We start from the raw sequence: 21,914 nt of genomic DNA on the forward strand, positions 1-21,914 counted from the left end.
TACTTGAGTATTTGTATTTTATCTGCTTATAAGATGATATGATCCATTGCTTAATGAGAATAGCTGTAAAAAAATGATATATATATATATATATATATATATATATATATATATATATATATATATATATATATATATATATATATATATATATACATACACAGTATATGAAACTGTTTGCAATTCACTAAAACTGCTGTAATCATCAACACATATGGACATTACTTTTAAAATATTTTTTTCCAATTTCCAAAATACAAAGAATAATTTATAAAAGACATTACCAAGGACAATATTGAGCAGATGGACATCAACAGACATGTGATTTTCTGCGGAGACGTCACGGCCACGGCTCGCTCTGCCCCGCCTCTTGGTGACGTCAACGGGAACACGTGGGTTTGTTATTGCAGGAAGTGAAGATGGCGGATCAGTCGTTGCTCTCCGAGTCTGTTCTCGGATGGTCTATTTTCACCTTTATACTTTTGGTAAGCAAATGTGTAGTTGTCTGTCGTATCGTCAACTAGCGGAGCGTCATACAATTAGTTTGAGATGTTTAGCAGGGGAAGAGTTGCGCGACCTGGCTCCGGTGTATTAACGTGTCGTCAATATTGGCATTGGATTGGTTTAGGCTAACATTAGCCATGACACACTTACATGCTGTTGTTTTGTAGGAAGCACTTACAAACACTTACAGTGTAGTATACGTTTATATTTCATACTATTATAAGCAGGAGCACTGTAAAACACCACTACGTCGAGAATAGCAGGGATTTCTACTCTATAAAACAGAAAATGAACATCTCCGATAAGACTTTCTCGTTAACAACATTCTACTGTGCTATTGCGTAGTTAGGTTTCACCACAAGGTTTTAAATGCGCTTTACTGAAGTTATGGTCTCCCGAATAAATAATTGAGTGCTGCTGGAAAAGCAAAAAAGGCTGCTTTTCATCACTGCAAACACACATATGTAACCTTTCCGTTTCTGTGAGTCGTACTTTCTGACCCATTTAGAGACCGTGACTTCAGTGGAAACGTTACTTAACTGAATGCCTTGAAGTTGGTCAGCTAGGTAGTCTGCTGCCTAATTGAGCAGTCATTATCTCAGCTGTCCCCTCTGTCTCTCAGAGTCACATGCCGTCCAGAAGAATGCCTGAATGCCAATAAATCGCTCTGCCTCCCTTCCCACCACCAGCAGCCCATTTATTTGAACAAACCTTTCAATGGATCTTATTTGAATGCAAAGCCCGCCTCTTTACCTGGCAAAACAAGCAGCCAGAGGCTTAAGGCTGCGGGCCTTTAATTGATCCTGTCCGTGAATGGCAGGCCTTGATCTAAAGGGACTAGTTTTAGCAGTGTCCTCACTTCTTACTGCGTGTGTGCCTTGAATATGACCTTGTCATTTTGGAGACCCTTATTTGCTTCTCTGTCTAATGACTTTCCTGCCTGTTACATTGACAATCCCCTCTCCTTTTTGTTTGTTTGTCTTTTTCATGTTAAACAGCAACATACATTAGCAAATTCAAAGTAAGAAAAAGAAAGGTGTAGTACATAATTGTCTATTATTCTGCTTCTTATCAAAAGTCAACTTTATTTCCTGTCAGTCCTTACCAATGTTTGTGAAGGAGGGAGTATGATATAATCAGATCAGCTGTTCCCTACCACCTGCAGTCAGGCTATTCTCAGTGAATAATCCCCTCCTTGTTGTGTTAACACTTTGGTTTGAGTATTTCTTTTTGGGAGTCAGCAACACACACACAAACACACGCATGCACGCACGTGCGCGCGCACTGAATCTAGAGTTTCGAAGCAGTGTTGAGGAGGCGTAAGAGGTCACAAATTGTGAACGCACAGTATAAAGTTCAATAAAAACAGTGATCAATGGAGTAAATAGTATTTGTTGCCGGGTATTATATCAGATTGCATCATATTTTACAGTTGTTTCAACCCATGTTTCAAATCTCCCATTAATGTTTTCTTTTTATTATCTCATTATTTTATTAACCTAGTAAAAAATGAAAATGTACTCTATATAATCCTCAGATTTAATAGTAATATTTTGGTTGTAAATTTCATTGTCTATGCCAAATATTGTTTTGCCACCATATTCCTCATTTTATTGTTCCTCATAATGGGATTATTCTCCACTTGTTTTAACTTGATTATTAAATGCCCCCCTTCAGGTAATCCTGGCTTTCTGTTGGGTCTACATTCGGAAATTTCAAAGTCGTCAAGAGAGTGAAGTTGTTTCAACTATCACAGCAATATGTGCACTGGCCATTGCTTTGATAACCTCTGCACTTCTTCCAGTGGATATATTCCTTGTTTCATTCATGAAGTATCCCAATGGTACCTATAAGGTTAGTACCAGTTAAATCAATTTGAGAAATGCTAACAAGTTTTCCTGAGGCAGATTTTAACTTTGTAATTTTCTTAGAATTACACAAAGTGGATATTGATTTAGTTCTATCTAAAAGCTAAAGGTATTTCTTGGCTCATAATGTTTTTGCAAAGTTATTACATTTGTTTCTATCTATTTGAAGATTTTGCTGCGTGTAATGGCATCTTGATTTGAACAGTAGGTAATCTGTTTCTTCTGTGGGTTGTGAGCTGCTTTGATTGCTAAAGGGTTGTTTTTTTCCATACCATTTAGTCATGGCCACCTAAAGTAGGCTGAAAATGTTAATTTACCAGGGAAATAATCCCTCATTCACCTAATCAAACATGATTTATTGGTGATCATACTTTGTAATAAAGAAAAATACAAATCAGTAAATAGGCATGAAATTAGGTGGTGGCTTTTCTGCTGAAATTTGCCAAGTGTAAACAGAAAAATGAAAGAATAATAATACTAGCTTCTAATGGGACAAGATAATTTCTGCATGTGTTAGAGCAGAATCGAGAATCATGACACTGCAGAAACTGTCACAAACATTTTACTTTACTCCAAAACAATACCTGACTTTCAATCTTGTTTGCAGCTTTTCAGTTTTTTTCAATTGAAGAATTCATTCTTAAAGTAAAATGCAGTAAATTAAAGCTCATGATTAATAATTTCCTACACCTGTGCTATACATAAATAAAAATAGATTTAGACCAAGGTCTGACAACTTAAAATTAATTCCTCCAGTAACTGTCAGTTTTGCATCATTCTCTATGTCTAAATTTAGTTTGTGAAACTATATAAACAAAACTGCCAGAGCACTGCTATAGTCTATGTGCTTGCTAGTTAAGCTTGACCTACCCCTTTCCAAGGTCTTGGATTCATTCATTAATCGGGTGTATTGCGCTTTTTGTTTCATGTCTCTGCCCTAAATGGTTATAAGAGTGAAGGAATTAATAGTGTTCAGAATATACACCATACCTCCCTCTGTGTTTGTGTTAATTATCACACTATATTTTATAGTGTAATGAGCTTTACTCTAATTGATGCCTGTTCTCATTGGTTATTACACTTGTGTCCTTTACTGTTAAACTTAATTTGAATTTTCATTATGGATTTTTTTTTTTTGGTAACATCCAGGAATGGGCAGCGAACAATGAGACGAGAGAGCAAATTGAAGACACTGTGCTGTATGGATATTACAGTAAGTGCATTCTCTTCATACCTCTCTGTGTGGGTGCACATAAAAAATAACAAAATCTTAAGTAGATACGATAATTTACTGCAGAATCTAGTGGAAATAAATCTCTCATTCTCTGAATTTGCTCTTTTGTTTAAATGTATTCATTGAGGTTAGCTGTTTTGAGATCAATGATTATAAGTGTGCTTCGTCGTTCTTCTATGACATCAACCCTATTTCTTCTTTCAATTAAAGTTAGTGCCAATTAAATTTTAATAACACCTGGGGCCTGACTCACCCACACAGCAATTTTAGTGGGTTAGCAGTCTAACTTTGGGATTCACACTGGCTCATTGTTTCCAACAATGACTCACTTTACACAGGGTAGTGTATAAACTACAGTGGGGGAAATAAGTATTTGACCCCTTGCTGATTTTGCAGGTTTGCCCACTTACAAAGAATGCAAAAATCTACAATTTTAATCATATGTACATTCTAACAGTGAAAGACAGAATCCCAAAGAAAATTCCAGAAAATCACATCATATGAATTTATTAAAATTGATAACCATCTGATGAGGAAAAACAAGTATTTGACCCCCTGGACAAACAGCAAGTATTCTGGCTCCTACAAGCCAGTTAGTCTTTCTTTAAGACACAGCCCCAATCCGAACCAATTATCTACATCAAATACACCTGCCTCACCTCGTTACCTGTATAAAAGACACCTGTCAACACCCAAACAACCAGCATCCAACATCACCACCATGGGCAAGACCAAAGAGCTTTCTACGGACATCAGGGACAAGATTGTTGATCTGCACAAGGCTGGGATGGGCTACAAGAGAATCGGAAAGCAACTTGAGAGAAAAGATCAACTGTCGGTGCAGTTATCAGGAAATGGAAGAAGGACCACACCACCGCCAACTCCCTCGGTCTGGGCCTCCACACAAGATCTTGCCTCGTGGGGTGTCCCTGATCATGCGAACGGTGAGGAATCATCCCAAAACCACAAGGGGGGAACTGATGAATCAACTGAAGGCAGCTGGGACCACAATTACAAAAGAAACTGTTGGTAACACACTACGCCGTCATGGATTGAAATCCTGCAGCGCACGCAGAAGGTCCCCCTGCTCAAGAAGAAACATGTACAGGCCCGCATGAAGTTCGCCATTCACCACCTGGACGACTCAGAAGAGGCCTGGAAGAAGGTGATGTGGTCAGATGAGACCAAAATAGAACTTTTTGGCCTCAACTCAACTCGTCGTGTTTGGAGGGCAAAGAACACCGAGTACAACCCAAAGAACACCATCCCCACCGTCAAGCATGGTGGTGGCAACATCATGCTTTGGGGGTGCTTTTCAGCCAAGGGGACGGGACAACTCCATCGTATTGAGGGGAGGATGGACGGGGCCATGTATCGTGGAATTCTGGACCGACATCTCCTTCCCTCAGTGAGAGAGCTGAAGATGGGTCGAGGATGGGTGTTTCAGCACGACAACGACCCTAAGCACACCGCCAAAGCAATAAAAGAGTGGCTGAAGAAGAAGCACATCAAGGTTCTGGAGTGGCCTAGCCAGTCTCCAGACCTGAATCCGATTGAAAATCTTTGGAGGGAGCTTAAAATTCGAGTTGCCAGGCGACAACCTCGGAACCTGAATGATTTGGAGGCTGTCTGCAGGGAGGAGTGGGCCAACATCCCTGCCGAAATGTGCACAAACCTTGTCACCAACTATAAAAACCGTTCGACATCTGTGCTGGCCAATAATGGCTTTTCTACAAAATATTAACATGGTGTTTGTCCAGGGGGTCAAATACTTGTTTTTCCTCATCAGATGGTTATCAATTTTAATAAATTCATATGATGCGATTTTCTGGAATTTTCTTTGGGATTCTGTCTTTCACTGTTAGAATGTACATATGATTAAAATTGTAGATTTTTGCATTCTTTGTAAGTGGGCAAACCTGCAAAATCAGCAAGGGGTCAAATACTTATTTCCCCCACTGTATAGTATTTATAGTAACTTGGGTTGGACATCTTACCTGCTCTGGAGCAGTTTTGCACCTGCTATCACTTTAAGATATATATTAAAATTCCATAGAGTAGCTCAGTTATCCTAGAGCATCCTCTCGGTGTTAAAATATATATATTCCCAAAACGTGAATAAAATAAAAAAAAAACATAAATGAATGAGACTAATAATACAATTAACTGTAATCAGGGCAGTACTGTTGAAATAACCAGTAGTGAAAAAGGTAATGTAAATGGACAGACTGAACAGTTTGTTTTCCATGATGATGCAATATATCAGAGATATCGAAGATTTACATTTTTATCTGGCAAAATGTCCACTATGACCATTAAAACGAATGGAATTTGTCAAATAGCAGGTAGCTAACATTAACTAAAGCTGTCGATAATAAATTACATTTACTGTTGTATATTAAGTATGCAGAAATGTTTTTCCTTGGATGTAACTTGTTGCGCTGTAGATGGAGCACATAGAGTATTCCCATAACTATATTACTCGTGAACACAAGGGGAATTGTTTTCATGACCTTCATATGAAGGCATTTTAGTATAATTGATAAATTCCCCACTGTTTCATAATGATGGGCAACGATGATCATATTTACTCACATCTTTACACCATTTGCAATTTATGTTATGCATTTCTTACTGGCAATTTCCACTGTTTCCACGGCGGCGGAGTCAATAGGTTTCCATTAAAGTCAATGTGTGTATTTCCACTGACTGCGGAACGGCTGCGTATCAACTGCGTCCCAGCTCCGGTGGTCCACAGCCCCCCAGAGCAGATACGCAGAGGTTCTATTTTTGCCTATATATATATATATATATATATATATATATATATATATATATATATATATATATATATTTTTTTTTTTTTTTTCTATGCTGGACCCTGCTATGTTGTTTTATCATATAAAGTATGCTGCTTTGCATATTGTTGCATGTGACTAGCTACAGACTTTATGTAAAGGAGAAACTGGATAGGAAAATGCTGTGCTTACAGATCAAGTTGATAAAAAAGTTTATAAGACTGGTTAGTCAAGATTACCATAGCAGTGGTAAAAAAAAAAAAAAAAAAAACAGCTATCTCCAGAATACTCTGACTGTTCTTATGAGTTCATTGTAGCCTAAGTGAATAGGCTCGTTCGAGATGAGCTCGTTCGAGATGAACTGCGCCTCGCCTGTAAAGTGGACGAGAGCAGCCGGGGGTGGTGACAAAAATCTGCTGTCAAATCGGACAGTTTCCAGCCGATTACAGCAGCCTTCAGGCTGAACAGGAAGTCACAGAAACACTGTGATTCAGTGACACTGATTCCGATTTAATAAAATGTTATCAGACCCATATATCTGCTTGTACACAGTCTCCAGTTGTTTTTATTATCACAGAGTAGCAGTCAAAATGCTCTACGTGCGATCTGTTGCTGATTTTAATTAACAACACACTGTAGATGATCCATAATCTGAACGGATTTAGTCTCTCTGATTTCTAAACGTAACTATCAGCCACACAACAGGTGTTCTGTACAGAATAAGCCTTTAAATCAGACAAATAGCGGTTAAAATCCCTCCAATTCAAAATCAATAAAAGGTTTATATAAAACCTTGTCATGTTGAGTCGATTCTGAACCAGTCAGCTGTTAGATCAGCTTGGCCGCCTTGATCTCGTGAGACTACGTTGCCCACGTGTGCATGACGTCGGAGCAAGTCGGGATCAAGTCGGACACAAATCTAACCAGCATGCATTGGGCGGCGATCGCCGGTGATCGATTCTGCGCAGACCTGGCTCTTCTCGAACAAGCCTATTGTAACATTTTGGTGTTGTCAGTGTTGAGCACTGATTTAAAGTTGATACCTTATTATTGTCAGTAGCTGTAGGTTAAGTTAGGTTTCTTTCTTAGGTTTGCATTCCAGTTGTTTGTTATAACCTTGGTACGGCTAAACACGTTGCTTGTATCCAGGCCCAACCAACTCTCATGGCAGTTTGTGAAATGGTCACGTAATTTAATCTATTGATTCGTGTACACGGACATGTTTATCTAGTTTTTTTCGTGATGGTCAGCACGTTTTTTTAAAATAATGTATTAAGAGCGACTACAGTAGGGAGTAGTATGAAAGGCCAAAAATTTGCGTAGGGAGGTTGGTTGGGGTGGTGGATGGGTCAAACAACACAGGACTTTCACCCCAGAGACCGGGGACCTTGTCCCGCGTGTCACGTTTCCTTTCCACGTTCTTCTTTTCCTAAACCCAACTGTCCCATTGTTGTCCCGCGTCCCCCAGAGACAGGGGACCATGTCCCGCGTGTCACGTTTCCTTTCCCTGTTCTTTTCCTAAACCCAACCGTCCCATTCTTCTTTTCCTAAACCCAGTTCAGTAGAGCAGACGGCTCTACGACTTTATGACTTTTCATAAACAGCCGAAGGAACGGTGGTACATAGCGAAAATCCTGTTGTGCGTCTGCCCTATTTCTGATACCGTGGCGCTGGAAATTTTACCGTGGCGCACCGCCACTATGCTATCAACATAGAGGAAACACTGCGTAGATTAAAAATGACGTGACCATTTCACAGGCTAACTTCAACCTGAACAGAAGTTCAATTAGCCACAATAAGTGAAAACACACTGTGTGACTGTTGAGGTCCTTGAAAGCCTAACATGTTGATGGATCCTTTTTAAAGCAGACAGGGTGAAATTGTTAACCTTAACGATTGCTCAGTTACATTAAGTGTCCCAGTAAGCTATTGCAGTGAGCCAGCATGCGCAATTTCTCTAAATGTAATGCAGCTCTCATTAATGTTATCAAATTCACCTGTGCTTATCCTACTATGACATGTCAAAATGTCTGCCGTGAAAAAGCTCTATAGACCCAGTCGCAATGTTTGTTTACGATATCTTCCCGATAGAAAACTCCTGTGTCCCATACTTTAACGGTGCTGCGCAAACAGGGGCAAGGAACACTCTATATACTCTCATCTCATTCATCTAAAATTAACTAACGTTGGAGACCTATTTACCTGTTGGGCCACAGACTAAAGAAAATGACACCACCCAAAACTAGCAGTCAGTCGGTGAGATGTTGCTGTCTGTAATATGTTAGATTTGGTTTATCCTAGACACTAGCGAAACAACACACTACATAAAATAAGCACAGCAGAAACGTCCGATAAGTCGGACCTCCGTGTTTAACTATATATCTTTAAACGTTACAGTTATGGCTGAAAATAATAGGGCTGTCCTCGACTAAAGAAATTCTTAGTCGACTAACACTTATATGATTTTGTCGACTAATCGATTAGTTGATTTAATTGACAGAGCTGTGCGCTTTGAGAGGTGGTTAAGACTAGAAAAGCACAATATAAATGTAGTTAATTAATCTGTAAAACTGAGTTTCTCCACAATTAATCCTGCAAAAGCACCACTTTAAATCTTGTGTTTACCATGAATGTGCTCAGAAGTTTCTTGGAAATAAGTAATTAAGTATGAATAAGCATAAAAAATGACTAATCGACTAAAGAAATCTTAGTCGACTAAGACCAAAACGACCAATTAGTCGACTAATCGACTAAGAGGTGGCAGCCCTAGAAAATAACAACAGAAATAAACAAGTTTAACAATTTCACATAGCTATGCAATTCAAATGAACTGACATTTGTCTACCTGGATGCAGCGCTGTGGAGTAACGTCTGGCAATGCAAGACTAATAGTACGTGTCCACCGGCAGCATCATTTCCACGCTTCCCATTAATTTCTATGGGAGCAGCCGTGCATTGCATTCTGGTAGCATTGCGAGGACTTTGGAGAAGCGGGGAGTCGAGTCGCCGGCTGCTCATTTGAATAAAGTTGAATTAAGGCAACTTGATGCAAATGAGGAGCATGCAGCTCGGCTCACCGCCTCTCAAAAGCTCACGGAAAACTTTTAAACTGACTGAAAAATGACTGATTCCATTTAGGTGAGCTACCGCCAGGGTCCTGGTATTATGTACTCTGGCACACTGTCATGTCTTACTAGGGTACTTAATTTAACCCTTGTGTTGTCTTCCCATCTTTTTTTTGACGCCATTTGTTTTTGCTTTTTCCAACGTTTTAAATTGTTAAATGTTTCTTTTACACATTTTCAGAGCTTATTTCCACATCCCATATTTTCTGATATAAAACAAAAATTGAAAACGGATCAATCTGACCCGAAGTCAACACAAGGGTTAACCTGTGCTTTTCCTGCTATGTTTAGACTTACAACTGTAAACTTGACTTACCATCTACAGGCAAGTAATGTAATAGCTGCAGCAATTTTGACACCTGCACCACTTACAGGCATTGAGTGTTACCGCTGCTGTTTGGGTATTTTAAAATTTTACGAGTTTACTCTTGTATTACCCGTTAAAGGATATAATAAAAAAACATTGGGATGTGCCAACAATCCAATTTGTGCCAGTAAAAAAAGTTAGTTTTGAAGATTTTAAGAATTATTTACTGTTGTATTTACCTTATTTTATTTTTCAAATATGTACTGGATGGGAAAACAGTTTGTTTACCACCTTTGCGATCATTGCAGGGCTTGTGTTCCTTGCCTGTTCGTCTTGGCAAAACGAAACAACAACAATAACAAAAAACGCAGTGGAAATAACCAAGAAATTATTTTCGGTGCAGAAATTTAGTAGTATTACTATCCAAGCCAGCCTTTAGCTACATCCATCTTCAATTGCTTTACTTGTCGTTTTTCTCACATTTAGTTTGCATTCATAAAAATGATGATGTTTTGCTGGCACTGACAGTGACTGTTTTTGGCTTGTGGCATACTGTGTTGTATCATAAGTAGCATCTTGGACTTATCCTGCCTGATTCTCTTACTATGAGAAAGGCCAGGTCCAGTCCCCATGTATCCCTCCATAATTCCAGTATTTGAGCATGGTTGCAATTTATTGGGACAGTATCCAGGCCATTTGGCTGATAAATTCCTAACTGAAAGCTATTAGTGCCACTGAAATTTCTTCATGATTGTCATATTCAAGGATAACATGAGTTTTTTGTCTTTGACGATAGCAAATTCAGTCATGCCAAAGACACTAGATCACATGTTTTCTAACAGATGCTGGCTTAAAGTGCCTGTCAGCAACACTGTTATGTACCGTCTGTTCAGAAATGCCAAATGCAAGACAAGATGTCTCTTTGCCCAGACAGCCCAATCAAAGAAACCACTTCCACTGGTATAATGACATCAGAAAATTGTCTTTTACAGACCATGGACACTGCACATGAATCTAGCATTCAAGGGCCCAGAGTACACAAATATGATTTTCACTATTTATATCTATAGTTTAGATTAGATATCCCCCTTAATTGAAACTTTGCATTACAGAGACTTAAATAAATCAATAATTATGCAGGCTTAGTCGTGAATGCAGTAATTTAATTCATCTAATGGCCACACTGCTTAGAAACCATGTTTATGGTGAAGTTACACTCAAGAAATTGATGCATACTATGATTCTAAATTGTCTGTTAAATAGGCATTGTATTACAAATAAAGTTTGTATTTGTTTCATATATCCAATAGTTCAATATAAATCGATTCCAGCTAAAAAGTCTTAGACATACCAAGAGTATGCATTCCAGGAGCTAGGAAAGGGATAAGGGAGACGCTTGAAAGAGTTTGCTACTTGCCTCAAGCATATATCCATGTGATCGTAGCTCTGGGAGTGTGTGGTGCAGAATGATCTGCTTCTGAATTTGTTGTGGTCTTGTAACCTTTGGCTGTTGACAAGGAAGGCTGAGTGCTTGTAATATCACCCTAAAATACAAAAATCAGAGCCTTGCCATTTTGATTGATATTGTGTACCTCAAGTACCTCAAAGCATATTTTTGGAATAAAGCTAGTGCATTTTAAATATTGCAAATGCATTCCGAGCTTAGAGATGCCTATTACTGATGCAGCATATGACATGTTACTCAGACCATTGTGCTGTTCTTAAGATTATTTTCTTATCTTTAAAATAATAGTAGAAAGTAGGTTTTATAGTAATATATTGAGTGAGATTGTCACATATTCGGATAATTTGCTTAAACTAAATGGGATCCATGATGCATTTCTATGTGACCATACTATACAGTGTCTCTGCAGTGAATAGATGTTTGTGAAGATGACATTTTTAGGAGGACTGTGAGCTGAGGAAGGCTACAATAATAATATTAAAATATGATGAATCAATTCTTTTTTTGTTTTGCATTGGGGCATTGTTTTTTTATTTGCCAGTAGGTGGAGACCAAGCTCCATGTTTGTTGTATGCACAACCTCCTTACAAATCTAACCTTTAAAGTAGAATTTTCTTTAAGACCATATTTGACAGCCCTGTCCATTTGTCTCTTCAAAAATGGAATAATTACAGATTTGACAAAACATGTTTCCTCCACTGAAACATGTTTTTCTTCAAGGTGATTGACTTGTATTGTAGTGGTCATCACAGTTAAAAAGCATGTGTATGTCTATTGATTTCTAAGAACTGCATTATTTACTTGATGTTTGGAATCATTTGATGGCCTTACATAGTTGTCATTTGGTGAATTTCTGTCAGTTGTTTGTTCAGAAATGTGTACATTTTCCTCTGGACAAAAGCTTAACCAAACCTATAGTTGACACTGTCAGCATTTCTGCATCAGTTTTGAATCCACTTTTCTGCTGTATAATTACCCTGTAGTACAGACAGTGAATGCGTCCGTATCAAGCACAGGTCCGGTGTTGTCACAGAGACCAAGCAATATAAATTCCATTATGACACAATTTCATATGATCAACCACAATAACCTGGAGGACATTATACAACAATTAAAAACCTCCTCCTATTGCCTCGATATTTTACCAACAAATGTTTTTAAAAATGTTTTAAACTGTTTGGCTTCAGATCTCCTACATATTATAAACACATCTCTTTTTACAGGTACTTTTCCAAAGGCCCTAAAAACTGCAGTCATCAAGCCTCTTTTAAAAAAGAATAATCTAGATACATCGCTACTGAGCAATTATAGGCAAATATCAAACCTACCATTTTTAAGCAAAATCATTGAAAAAGTGGTTTTTCAACAACTTACCCAATTTTTATTTGTAAACAACAGTTTTGATGCTTTCCAATCAGGTTTCCGACCACACCACAGCACTGAGACGGCTCTTGTAAAAGTTTTTAATGACATCCACTCTAACACAGATAGTGGCAAAACCTCAGTCTTGGTGTTACTTGATCTTAGTGCGGCATTTGACACGGTCGACCATGACATACTACTAGATCGACTGAAAAACTGGGTTGGCCTTTCAGGATCAGTTCTTAACTGGTTTGAATCATATCTAAAGAACAGAGACTACTTTGTGTCTATAGGCGATTATGTATCTGAGCGTAAAATTATGACATGTGGAGTTCCCCAATGTTCATTTCTGGGACCTCTCTTATTCAACATCTACATTCTTCCACTGGCTCAGATTATGGAAAACAACAAAATAAATCACCACAGCTATGCTGACGACACACAACTTTATATAACTTTAACGCCAGGGGACTATAGTCCAATAAGAAAACTGACAAATTGCATTGAACAAATCAACAACTGGATGTGCCAGAATTTTCTTAAATTAAATGAAGAAAAAACTGAGGTGATTGTTTTTGGAGAAAAAGAAGAGAAACTGAAAGTCAGTGCACAGCTTCAAATGGCCCTGTTAAAAACAACAGACAAAGCAAAAAATCTTGGTGTTGTCATGGACTCGGACTTGAATTTTAACAGTCATATTAAGACAATAATAAAATCAGCCTATTACCATCTTAAGAATATATCAAGAATTAGAGGACTTATGTCTCAGCAGAATTTGGAAAAACTGGTCCATGCTTTTATTTTTAGTAGACTTGACTACTGTAACGGCGTCCTTACAGGACTGCTAAAAAACTAATTAGACAGCTGCAGCTGATTCAAAATTCTGCAGCAAGAGTTGTCACTAGGACAAAAAAAGTGGATCATATCACTCCAGTTCTAAAGACTTTACATTGGCTTCCTGTGCCTCAGAGAATTGATTTCAAAATACTTATGCTGGTTTATAAGTCCCTAAATGGCTTAGGACCAAAATATATCTCAGATCTATTAGTGCTTTATGAACCACCCAGACCTCTCAGGTCGTCTGGAACAGGTTTGCTCGTGGTCCCCAGAGTCAGAACTAAACAGGGAGAAGCAGCGTTTAGTTTTTATGCTCCGCATATCTGGAACAAAATACCAGAAAACTGCAGGTCTGCCCCAACTCTCAGCTCTTTTAAATCAAGGCTGAAGACCTTACTTTTTGAAAATTGCTTTTTGTTAATTCTTTTATCGAACAGTGATTTTTATTCTTGTATTTTATTTCGTATACAATTTTAATACAGATTTTTTTTTAATGTATCTTAAATGGTTTTAAATTTGTATTCATTACTATTTGTATTCTTATTTTACTCCCTATTTTTGCTATTTGTTCTTTAATGATTGATGATTTGTGTAAAGCACTTTGAGTTGCCTTGTAGAGTTTTACAAGCACAGTGTTGTCATTGTAGAGAAAGGATGCTGGGGTAATTATAGTATAACACAATTCTATTGTTATTTTAAGAGCTTTGTTACTTTTGAACCCTGCTTGTATTCTTCAGTTTTTATAGAAATCCTCACAATTATACAGAATGAATGGGAATGACTTTGTGATATGTATAGGATATTTTGCACACTTTTGTTCATTAAACTGCATGTAAAAGCATTCTTATCTAAATTTCTTTGAAATCTCACAGTTGCTTTTCCTATCATGGCTACAGTGCACTTTAACAGTAACATCATAAGTAGGCCAAGTAAATGCATTTCAGTTATGTTACATCTTAGACAGATAAAAGCAGGCATTTAGGACTGCTTGAGTATAGTTATTTGCCCTGAGTACCAGTGATGAAGAGAGTAATTGCTATATTTGAAGTAAAAGTATTTTGTCAAAGTTAGATGTTACTTAGTGTCTGTAGAAAATGAACTCTGCATTTGTTTATAAATTCTACACTGTGTAATATTAGAGATAAAATGTACCTTCAACTTGACAGAGGCTATGCATGTCTGTAACTGAAACACCCACTTCCTTTTAGAGCCCAAATAGCTTTTTGTGATCTTTGATGAACCCTAAGTTTGACAGCCTAGCCTTTCAATCTCCAGTCTCTGTCCATTTATACATTTCCTTAGACTGCTCAGTACTTCAAGGCAGTGGTGCAAAAGCCCCTTAAGCAACAGGGCAAAATACCCCTGGGACCTTTAAATAAATCATTGGCTTTCTCTCTGCCTTGTTTAATGCCATTTGTAGGGGAGAAGTTAGAGAGGATGCAATCCTCTTGTAAATACACTGCAAGTACTGTCTTTTTGTCTGTGATTCTTGTTTAGTGGTAGCCTAGTGCTTCTTTTAAAAGCTTTCTGAAAACATTGACAAATTGCAGATTTATTTTGGAGGGCAGCTCTGTGTGATATGGAGGGGCCTTCAATGATAAGAACATTGTCCAGTGTGCATAAGTAACAAGAAGCACTTTTCTTGCCACTGTGTGCAAAAGCTACAACCTGAGACTGAGACTTTCATGTTAAAACGTTAACACCATATTTGATGAGAATCACTTCAATCTGGTAATCAAAGATTTTTAACAAAATGATACTGAGCGGGACATTTTAGAGAAAATAAACCTGACTAACTGGGTAACTGATACATCATTCTAAATCACCTTAAAGATATATTTGAAATTTCAGTTATGTAATTTGTAATAAAAAATATGTAACTTGTTAGTCCTTGACTTACAGATACACTGAGGTTACTGAGGGCAGATGTACTAACGCTTTTGCGACCACTTCAGGCATATTTGTTTCGCAACATAATGCATAAAAGCATGGCGAGGTATGTACAAACAGACCGCACTGAGGTAAAAGCGCCGACTGCCTTTCGCGGGAACTGAAAATGGCAAATTGCGCTTTTCTGTGTTATGCATATGCATTAACGGGAGGGTTAAGGGGAAATGGGAGTTTACATAAAGAGAAGGGAGGGGAAGCGTAAAGTGCGCCTAATTATGTATTCCACGGTATGTACAAAAACCGCCCGTGACAGCGCGCCAGGTGTTAACCAGCTGCAAGCGGGTTTCCTCACATATGCCTCCTGGTGAAATGGCAGCAGTAATCCGAGCAAGACGAAGACATAGGCCAAAGAGACGAGCTGAAAGGATTTTTGCCACAAGGATCACACTTTTTCAGTTGAGTGAACACGAAATCATTAAGCGTTACAGATTAAGCAGCCTTTTGCAACATTAGTTACTGGAAGAAATCAAAGATAACATTGAATCTCCGACTCAGTGTTCACATTCCATTCCAGCAGTTGTTAAACTCTTCGCTACATTACAAATATCGACATCAGGATCATTTCAAACAATCATAGCATCAGCAGTGGGAATATCGCACTCTGCACTCAGCCGTATCATACCACAAGTACTTAATGCTTTGCTGCAGCGCAATTTACGGTATAGTGGGCGGAGAAAGGCACTGATTACCCAATGAACTGCAGGTTTGGTAAATACGACGTAAGCTGTATCACAGAGGGCGCTTTTTGCGGGTTGGCCATGGCGCTGATAACACTATATTCGCAAATGTACGTACATCTGGCCCTGATAACACTATATCTATAATACGCTAATATTGGCCAATAATGTTGGCCATTCTGATGTACTGGTCAGGCTTTATGATACCACTTTGTTTCCCGATTTGTATCATCGTTGCTTTGCCATTAATCTTCAAAGATTGTAAGCATTTTTATTTCATGCAGATGCCATTAACCTAGTTCAGACCAGTGCCTTGTGAAAATTCACATAAACATCTCAGCGAATCTTTGTTACTTGTTGTGTGTTACCTAATCTTGCATTTCCAAACCTATCTCCACAGCACTGGAATATGGTCTGGCTTAGGGCTGGGTGATATGGAGAAAATCAAATCTCACGATATTTTTGACCAAATACCTCGATATCGATTTTTGATAAATAATCATCAGTAATGTGGATATTATGACTAAGTGGTAAAGGCAATATATACAATAGAACAGTTACAACAGTCTGGTAAGTTCAGAAAATGACATAACTTTACTGTAATGCAGCCTTTAAAACCATGAAAAGACAACACTGATGTCATATTATGATATCCAAAATCTAAGATGATATCTAGTCTCATATCACGATATCGATATAATAATATCAATATATTGCCCAGCTCTAGTCTGGCTACACTGCTTAGTTATTCTGGGAATTGGGGAAAAAACGCTCTAGCTTGTTTGTATTTCTATAAATCCATCACAATCGTCCTTGCTTGCGCTGAACCCCGGATGCAATGACGGTGCCCTTGCAAAATAGATAGCGGAGATAGCAGGAGGAACATCCAGTGCGTTGGTTAGGCTTTTACCCAGCATTGTATATCTGGCAAGCTAGGTTATGTGTTACCTGGAGGTGACATGGGGTAACTAAGTAACCTATCTACCAGCTTTTGGTGAGCATGCTGAGATAGCTAAAATGCAATTGTTACTTTTGCACTGACCCATTACAAAGCCATCACTGACGTTTTATAATGACATTTGATATTGGTATTCGTATTTTGCTTTACTCTACATACAAAAGGAGCCAAAGGAGAAAGTGTCTACTGTCAGATAGCACAGTGGAGCGTGTTGAACCAAACAATAGCTAAATGTCCTATCAGGGAGGTTGGTTGTGCTCAATGGAGCTGTAGAAATAGTATTTAATGCACACTGGTCTTCTAGCTTAGGAACAATGATAATGTGGTGCATAAAGATGCTTTTCCTCTGAAGAAATTCTTCTGTACCACCAGCTCACTATTCATGTCTTTCAATGCAACTCTTTGAAATTGGTGGTCCCTACTTCCTGCAACAGCCACAATGAGCCCTATGGAGTCCAATTGTGCTACTGGGGATGTGGTGGCTTCTTTTCAACCAAACATAATATACCATTGAGCTATGAAGTGAAACAAAACAGGATGCTTCACTTTGTGACAGTCTATTGACAAGCAGATGGCAACCAACTGGAGAAACATGTGGCTGGATGCCAGAGATTCTACATGCAGAATCAGCATCTATAACATAACCTGTAGGTTTCCAGATTGCCCGTTTAAAGTCTGAAGTTGAGTTTAGGGATTGCTGCCATCTTGTCAGTTTGGAGGCAATACATCTGAATATTGGTGACAGTGTGGAAGGTGGGTGGGGGAGAGGTCGGCCAAGCAAGTGGCAGTCAAAACAGCTGAGTGTGATAGCCCGAGAAACATGTCAGTCAATGAAAACAAGCTGCTAATGTACTGTTAGAAATGGGAGTCACTGCAGATGTTTTGATATGATATTGTATTTATTCTTAAAGTGCTTTTTCTTTAAGTATCGATATACGGTGTTATTGGATTTTTAGTTTTTTAGTAATATGTTTAATTAGAAAAGCAGTGTGTCTTCAAAGTTATAATAGTTATGTGTTTTAATGTTAAAAAATCAGAACCTTACAGACATGTTTCCAGAGTCTGTTGGCCAAAACAACAAAGGAAGCTTCCTTTTTTCTTCTGTGGATAGTGTTGAGCTTTCTCAATGCTTGTGTGATTAGTGTTATACATGACTTTGCCATGATAGAGGTGACACACTTATTTTCATCTTTTAAGTAGTAGAAAAATAGCTTTAGAACATGGATTGGCTATGTTTGTTTTTGCTTTCTGACAGTTAATTAAAATTTCATATTAAAATAATAATATAATAGATATAATATAATATACAGATTTAATAGTCTAGATTAAATTTTAGAATTGTCACATTAAGAAATTATTTGAAAATTTTCTTATATCCTATTATACCTCTCTTTGACCTTTTGAGATGCATTAAGTGGCTTGAAGAATGATTCCAAAAAATACTTGATACTCCATATGTGTTCTAAACATCTAACCTTTAAAGTTGAATTTTCTTTAAGACCATATTTGACAGCCTTGTCCATTTGTCTCTTCAAAAATGGAATAATTACAGGTTTGACACAGAGATCTCCACTTTCCTCCACTGAAACTTTTCTTCAAGGTGATTGACTTGTATTGTAGTGGTCATCACAGTTAAAAAGCATGTGTATGTCTATTGATTTCTAAGAACTGCATTATTTACTTGATGTTTGGAATCATTTGATGGCCTTACATAGTTGTTCGTTCAGAAATGCTTATCAAGTTTTTCTGTCTTGTATGATAGCGAACATCTGTGTACCCACACATCCAGCAGAAATCGAGCAACACTGGCATGAAATTGGAGTCTTTCGTGCTACCTCTCAAATTCTTTATATTCACTAGGGTTTTATCCCAGGTGTGGCCCCACAAAAATGGTGCTTCCCCTGATATTTACTGGAATTGAGAGTGCAAGCTCAGAGTGTCATACCTTTCAGCAAGTGTCTGTACGGACAGATAGTTTCATCAGTCATCTAGAGTCCTTTGTAAGAGACAATGTTTCTGTGAGAAAGCTCCCCTGGCATTTAATTTTCACATAAAATGTAATACATTTAGCCAGTCCGCAAGGGACAAGAGTCCAGGTGTTAATGCCCCTGTGGAGAGCCACATTAAGGTGAGGACAAGGCTCTAATGTTTCTCACTATGTGGAACTACTGGTACTGCTCTGATTGATAGTTTGTTGTAATAGTTATAATTATTATAATAATTTTTGTAAATTGGCAAATTTATTAAAATATAATGAGGTTGCTTGTGTTGATGTCCTCACATTGTTTCCCCAGCTGGCACTCAATTGGCAGATCAAGGCTTTTATAGCCACCTCTCACAACAATCTTCCAAAATATGTTTCTTTTATTTACATTTTTCTCCCTTATGAGTAAATAGGAGTATTCTATGTAGGAACTACAGGGTTAAGGCAGGATAATACATTATTTATTCCTCTGCTCTCTGCCAGGGGAATAAATGTGCTAAACTTGTATCCCCTGGTCAGGCGTTTTTCCCGGTAGAAGATCTGCTTAGAGAGTAATGGATGATACATGGTAATGCAGTATGACCTATTCTCTCAGTATGTTAATATTCATGATTAATTTTACCCATTGCTTTAACCTACAAGCATATGCCAGCGGCTGCATACTGTGGATGGCTTGCATTTATTGGCTCCTGGCATCATCCTAAACTCAGTTTGTCTAGCTGTAAATGAGTGTAAATGGATACCTTAGTCAAGCAATGAGCATGTGTTTATTGAAAGTAATGCCCTGTCACAATAACAGCTGGCAAAAGCAAGCCACTATAACAGTGACATCGTTTGTCTGCAGCAGAGGGAGCATTTTGTAAAATATAGTCAATTTCACAATGTACTTCCTTGAGGCCATGTATTCTTGACTGACATGGAACAGTGTTTTTCCACATGTACATTGCAGTTAAAGTGTGGTACTGATGTTTTGGATTGGAAATGGTTAGTTTTCAATTGAAAATGTGTTGTGTAAGTTTATCATGCTATAATGGCACTTTATGGCATGTATTTAGTTGTTGCTTCTTATGTGTAGGCCTAAGGGCCCTATTTTAACGTTCTAAGCACACGGCATGAAGCGCATGGCGCAGGTGTGTTTAGGGCGTGTCAAAATCCACTTTTGCTAATGTGACGGTGTTAAAAAGGGTCCGTGCACCGGGCGCATGGTTCAAAAGGGTTGTACTTAGTGTCTTCATTAATTCATAGGTGTGTTTTGGGCGTAACATGCAATAAACCATTCCGTGTCATCTCCCATTCCCTTTAAAAGCCAGGCGCATTTGTACCTTGGCACATTGCTATTATGATGGCAGATTTGCACTGTAATATTTTTATTTGTAATCTTTTGCACATATTACTAATGCGCTGTTAAAATAACAATGAAATGCTGCGTTATTGACTTTAGACCAGGTTTTTGTTGGTCAATGGCACGATCACTTTCTGCTGCCTCAAGATAGCAATACACCAATAATTCACCTGAACACACCTCCCTGTAAGACCAGCACGCCCATGGGTGCAAAGATGGCCGTAGGTGCATTTGCTATTTAAACGACGTGGGCGCTGGAAGGTCTTTAAATAGCAAAGACACTAGATAGGGCCCTGAAACTCTTATCCATTAATAGTTAAAAACTCTTGTTTGATTTTGCTGACAAAAAAAGCTCTACTGAAGGGATGCCGTCAATCCAAGAGTGGGCTTGTGAGATTGCTAGGGTGGCGGCATTTGAAAACATGTCATATAAACGGTTTGCCAGATTGAATGTCTACACTAGGAAAATACCTGAGCTTTCTGGACGGCTCCTAAGAAGCCATGTACTGGTGGAGAAACGTATACAATGTTTGTCAAATATACATGTTTATTTGGTTTACAGCTGTTTATTTTGTTATTTTATTGTATTTTAATGAATTATTATAATATATATATATATATATATATATATATAAATTGTTCATCATAAGAAAAGCTCTACTGTCATACCAAACCTAAAAAAAATAAAAAATTGATTTAGTTGTGGTAAGCTGTTTGTATTCCTGCACATTTTATTTTTGGTTAGCATCACAATGTGACTTGTGCTAATGATTTACATTATCACCTCAAGAAGGGATTGAGCAATGCCAAACATGTTGCTGAGCACATCTTTGTGACATGCTTTTCTTTGAGTTATTTTGGGGTTGTATGGGCCGTCTTCGACATCCATTTGCTGCAGATAGAAAAGTCCCAAGCTTGAAATAGCATCTCTCTATTTAAGTGTTTTTGCCTCACCTTCACTCTATGAATTCCTAATGCATTTCCATGTTTGAAAGTGGCTTGTACAGGAAGAACCAAACAAACAAAAAAAGATTGGATCAGAAAATAGTGAGTTCTTTCACCAAGGTGTATTGCATCCACTCACAGTGTCCATTCATACAGAAGGTTACCGGTTCTAGTGAATTAAATCAATTTTCAAATGCAGATGGCTTTTTCCTATTGCAGTGGTCAACAATGCGACTGATGATAACCTGCCTTTTGAGTTTTGCCCAAAGCAATATTAAATACACCAATGGCAGAAGTATAATGTGTTTAAATACAAATGCCTCTCTAATTGAATCAATTGTTTAGTGCTCTGGATACCAATTAGAACAGAAATGACGTTGCCTCAAGACAGACACCCAGTAGAATTATTACCTGGCTTTTACAGATGGCACTCATAACAAAGAAAACACATGTATACAGACTGCTATTAATGATGTGGCTTGTAATTGTTAACAGTTGTTATGGTGTGGTTTTGGTCCACTTATCATCCTAGAATGAAGTAAAATAAAGTTAACTGCA

General features: G+C 38.0%; 1 protein-coding gene across 1 annotated transcript in view; it reads left to right on the forward strand.

The window, feature by feature from the left end:
* Nucleotides 1–342: 342 nt before the first annotated feature.
* Nucleotides 343–21,914, forward strand: part of lmbrd1 (LMBR1 domain containing 1) — a 60,296-nt gene continuing 38,724 nt past the window's right edge. The window contains exons 1-3 of the mRNA XM_028603277.1: nucleotides 343–485; nucleotides 2,182–2,358; nucleotides 3,522–3,585. Of these exons, the coding sequence (XP_028459078.1) occupies nucleotides 420–485; nucleotides 2,182–2,358; nucleotides 3,522–3,585 (307 nt within the window). The 5' untranslated portion in view covers nucleotides 343–419. The remainder of the gene's footprint in view (nucleotides 486–2,181; nucleotides 2,359–3,521; nucleotides 3,586–21,914) is intronic.

The sequence above is a fragment of the Perca flavescens genome, chromosome 17, assembly GCF_004354835.1.
Source record: "Perca flavescens isolate YP-PL-M2 chromosome 17, PFLA_1.0, whole genome shotgun sequence".
NCBI lineage: Eukaryota > Metazoa > Chordata > Actinopteri > Perciformes > Percidae > Perca > Perca flavescens.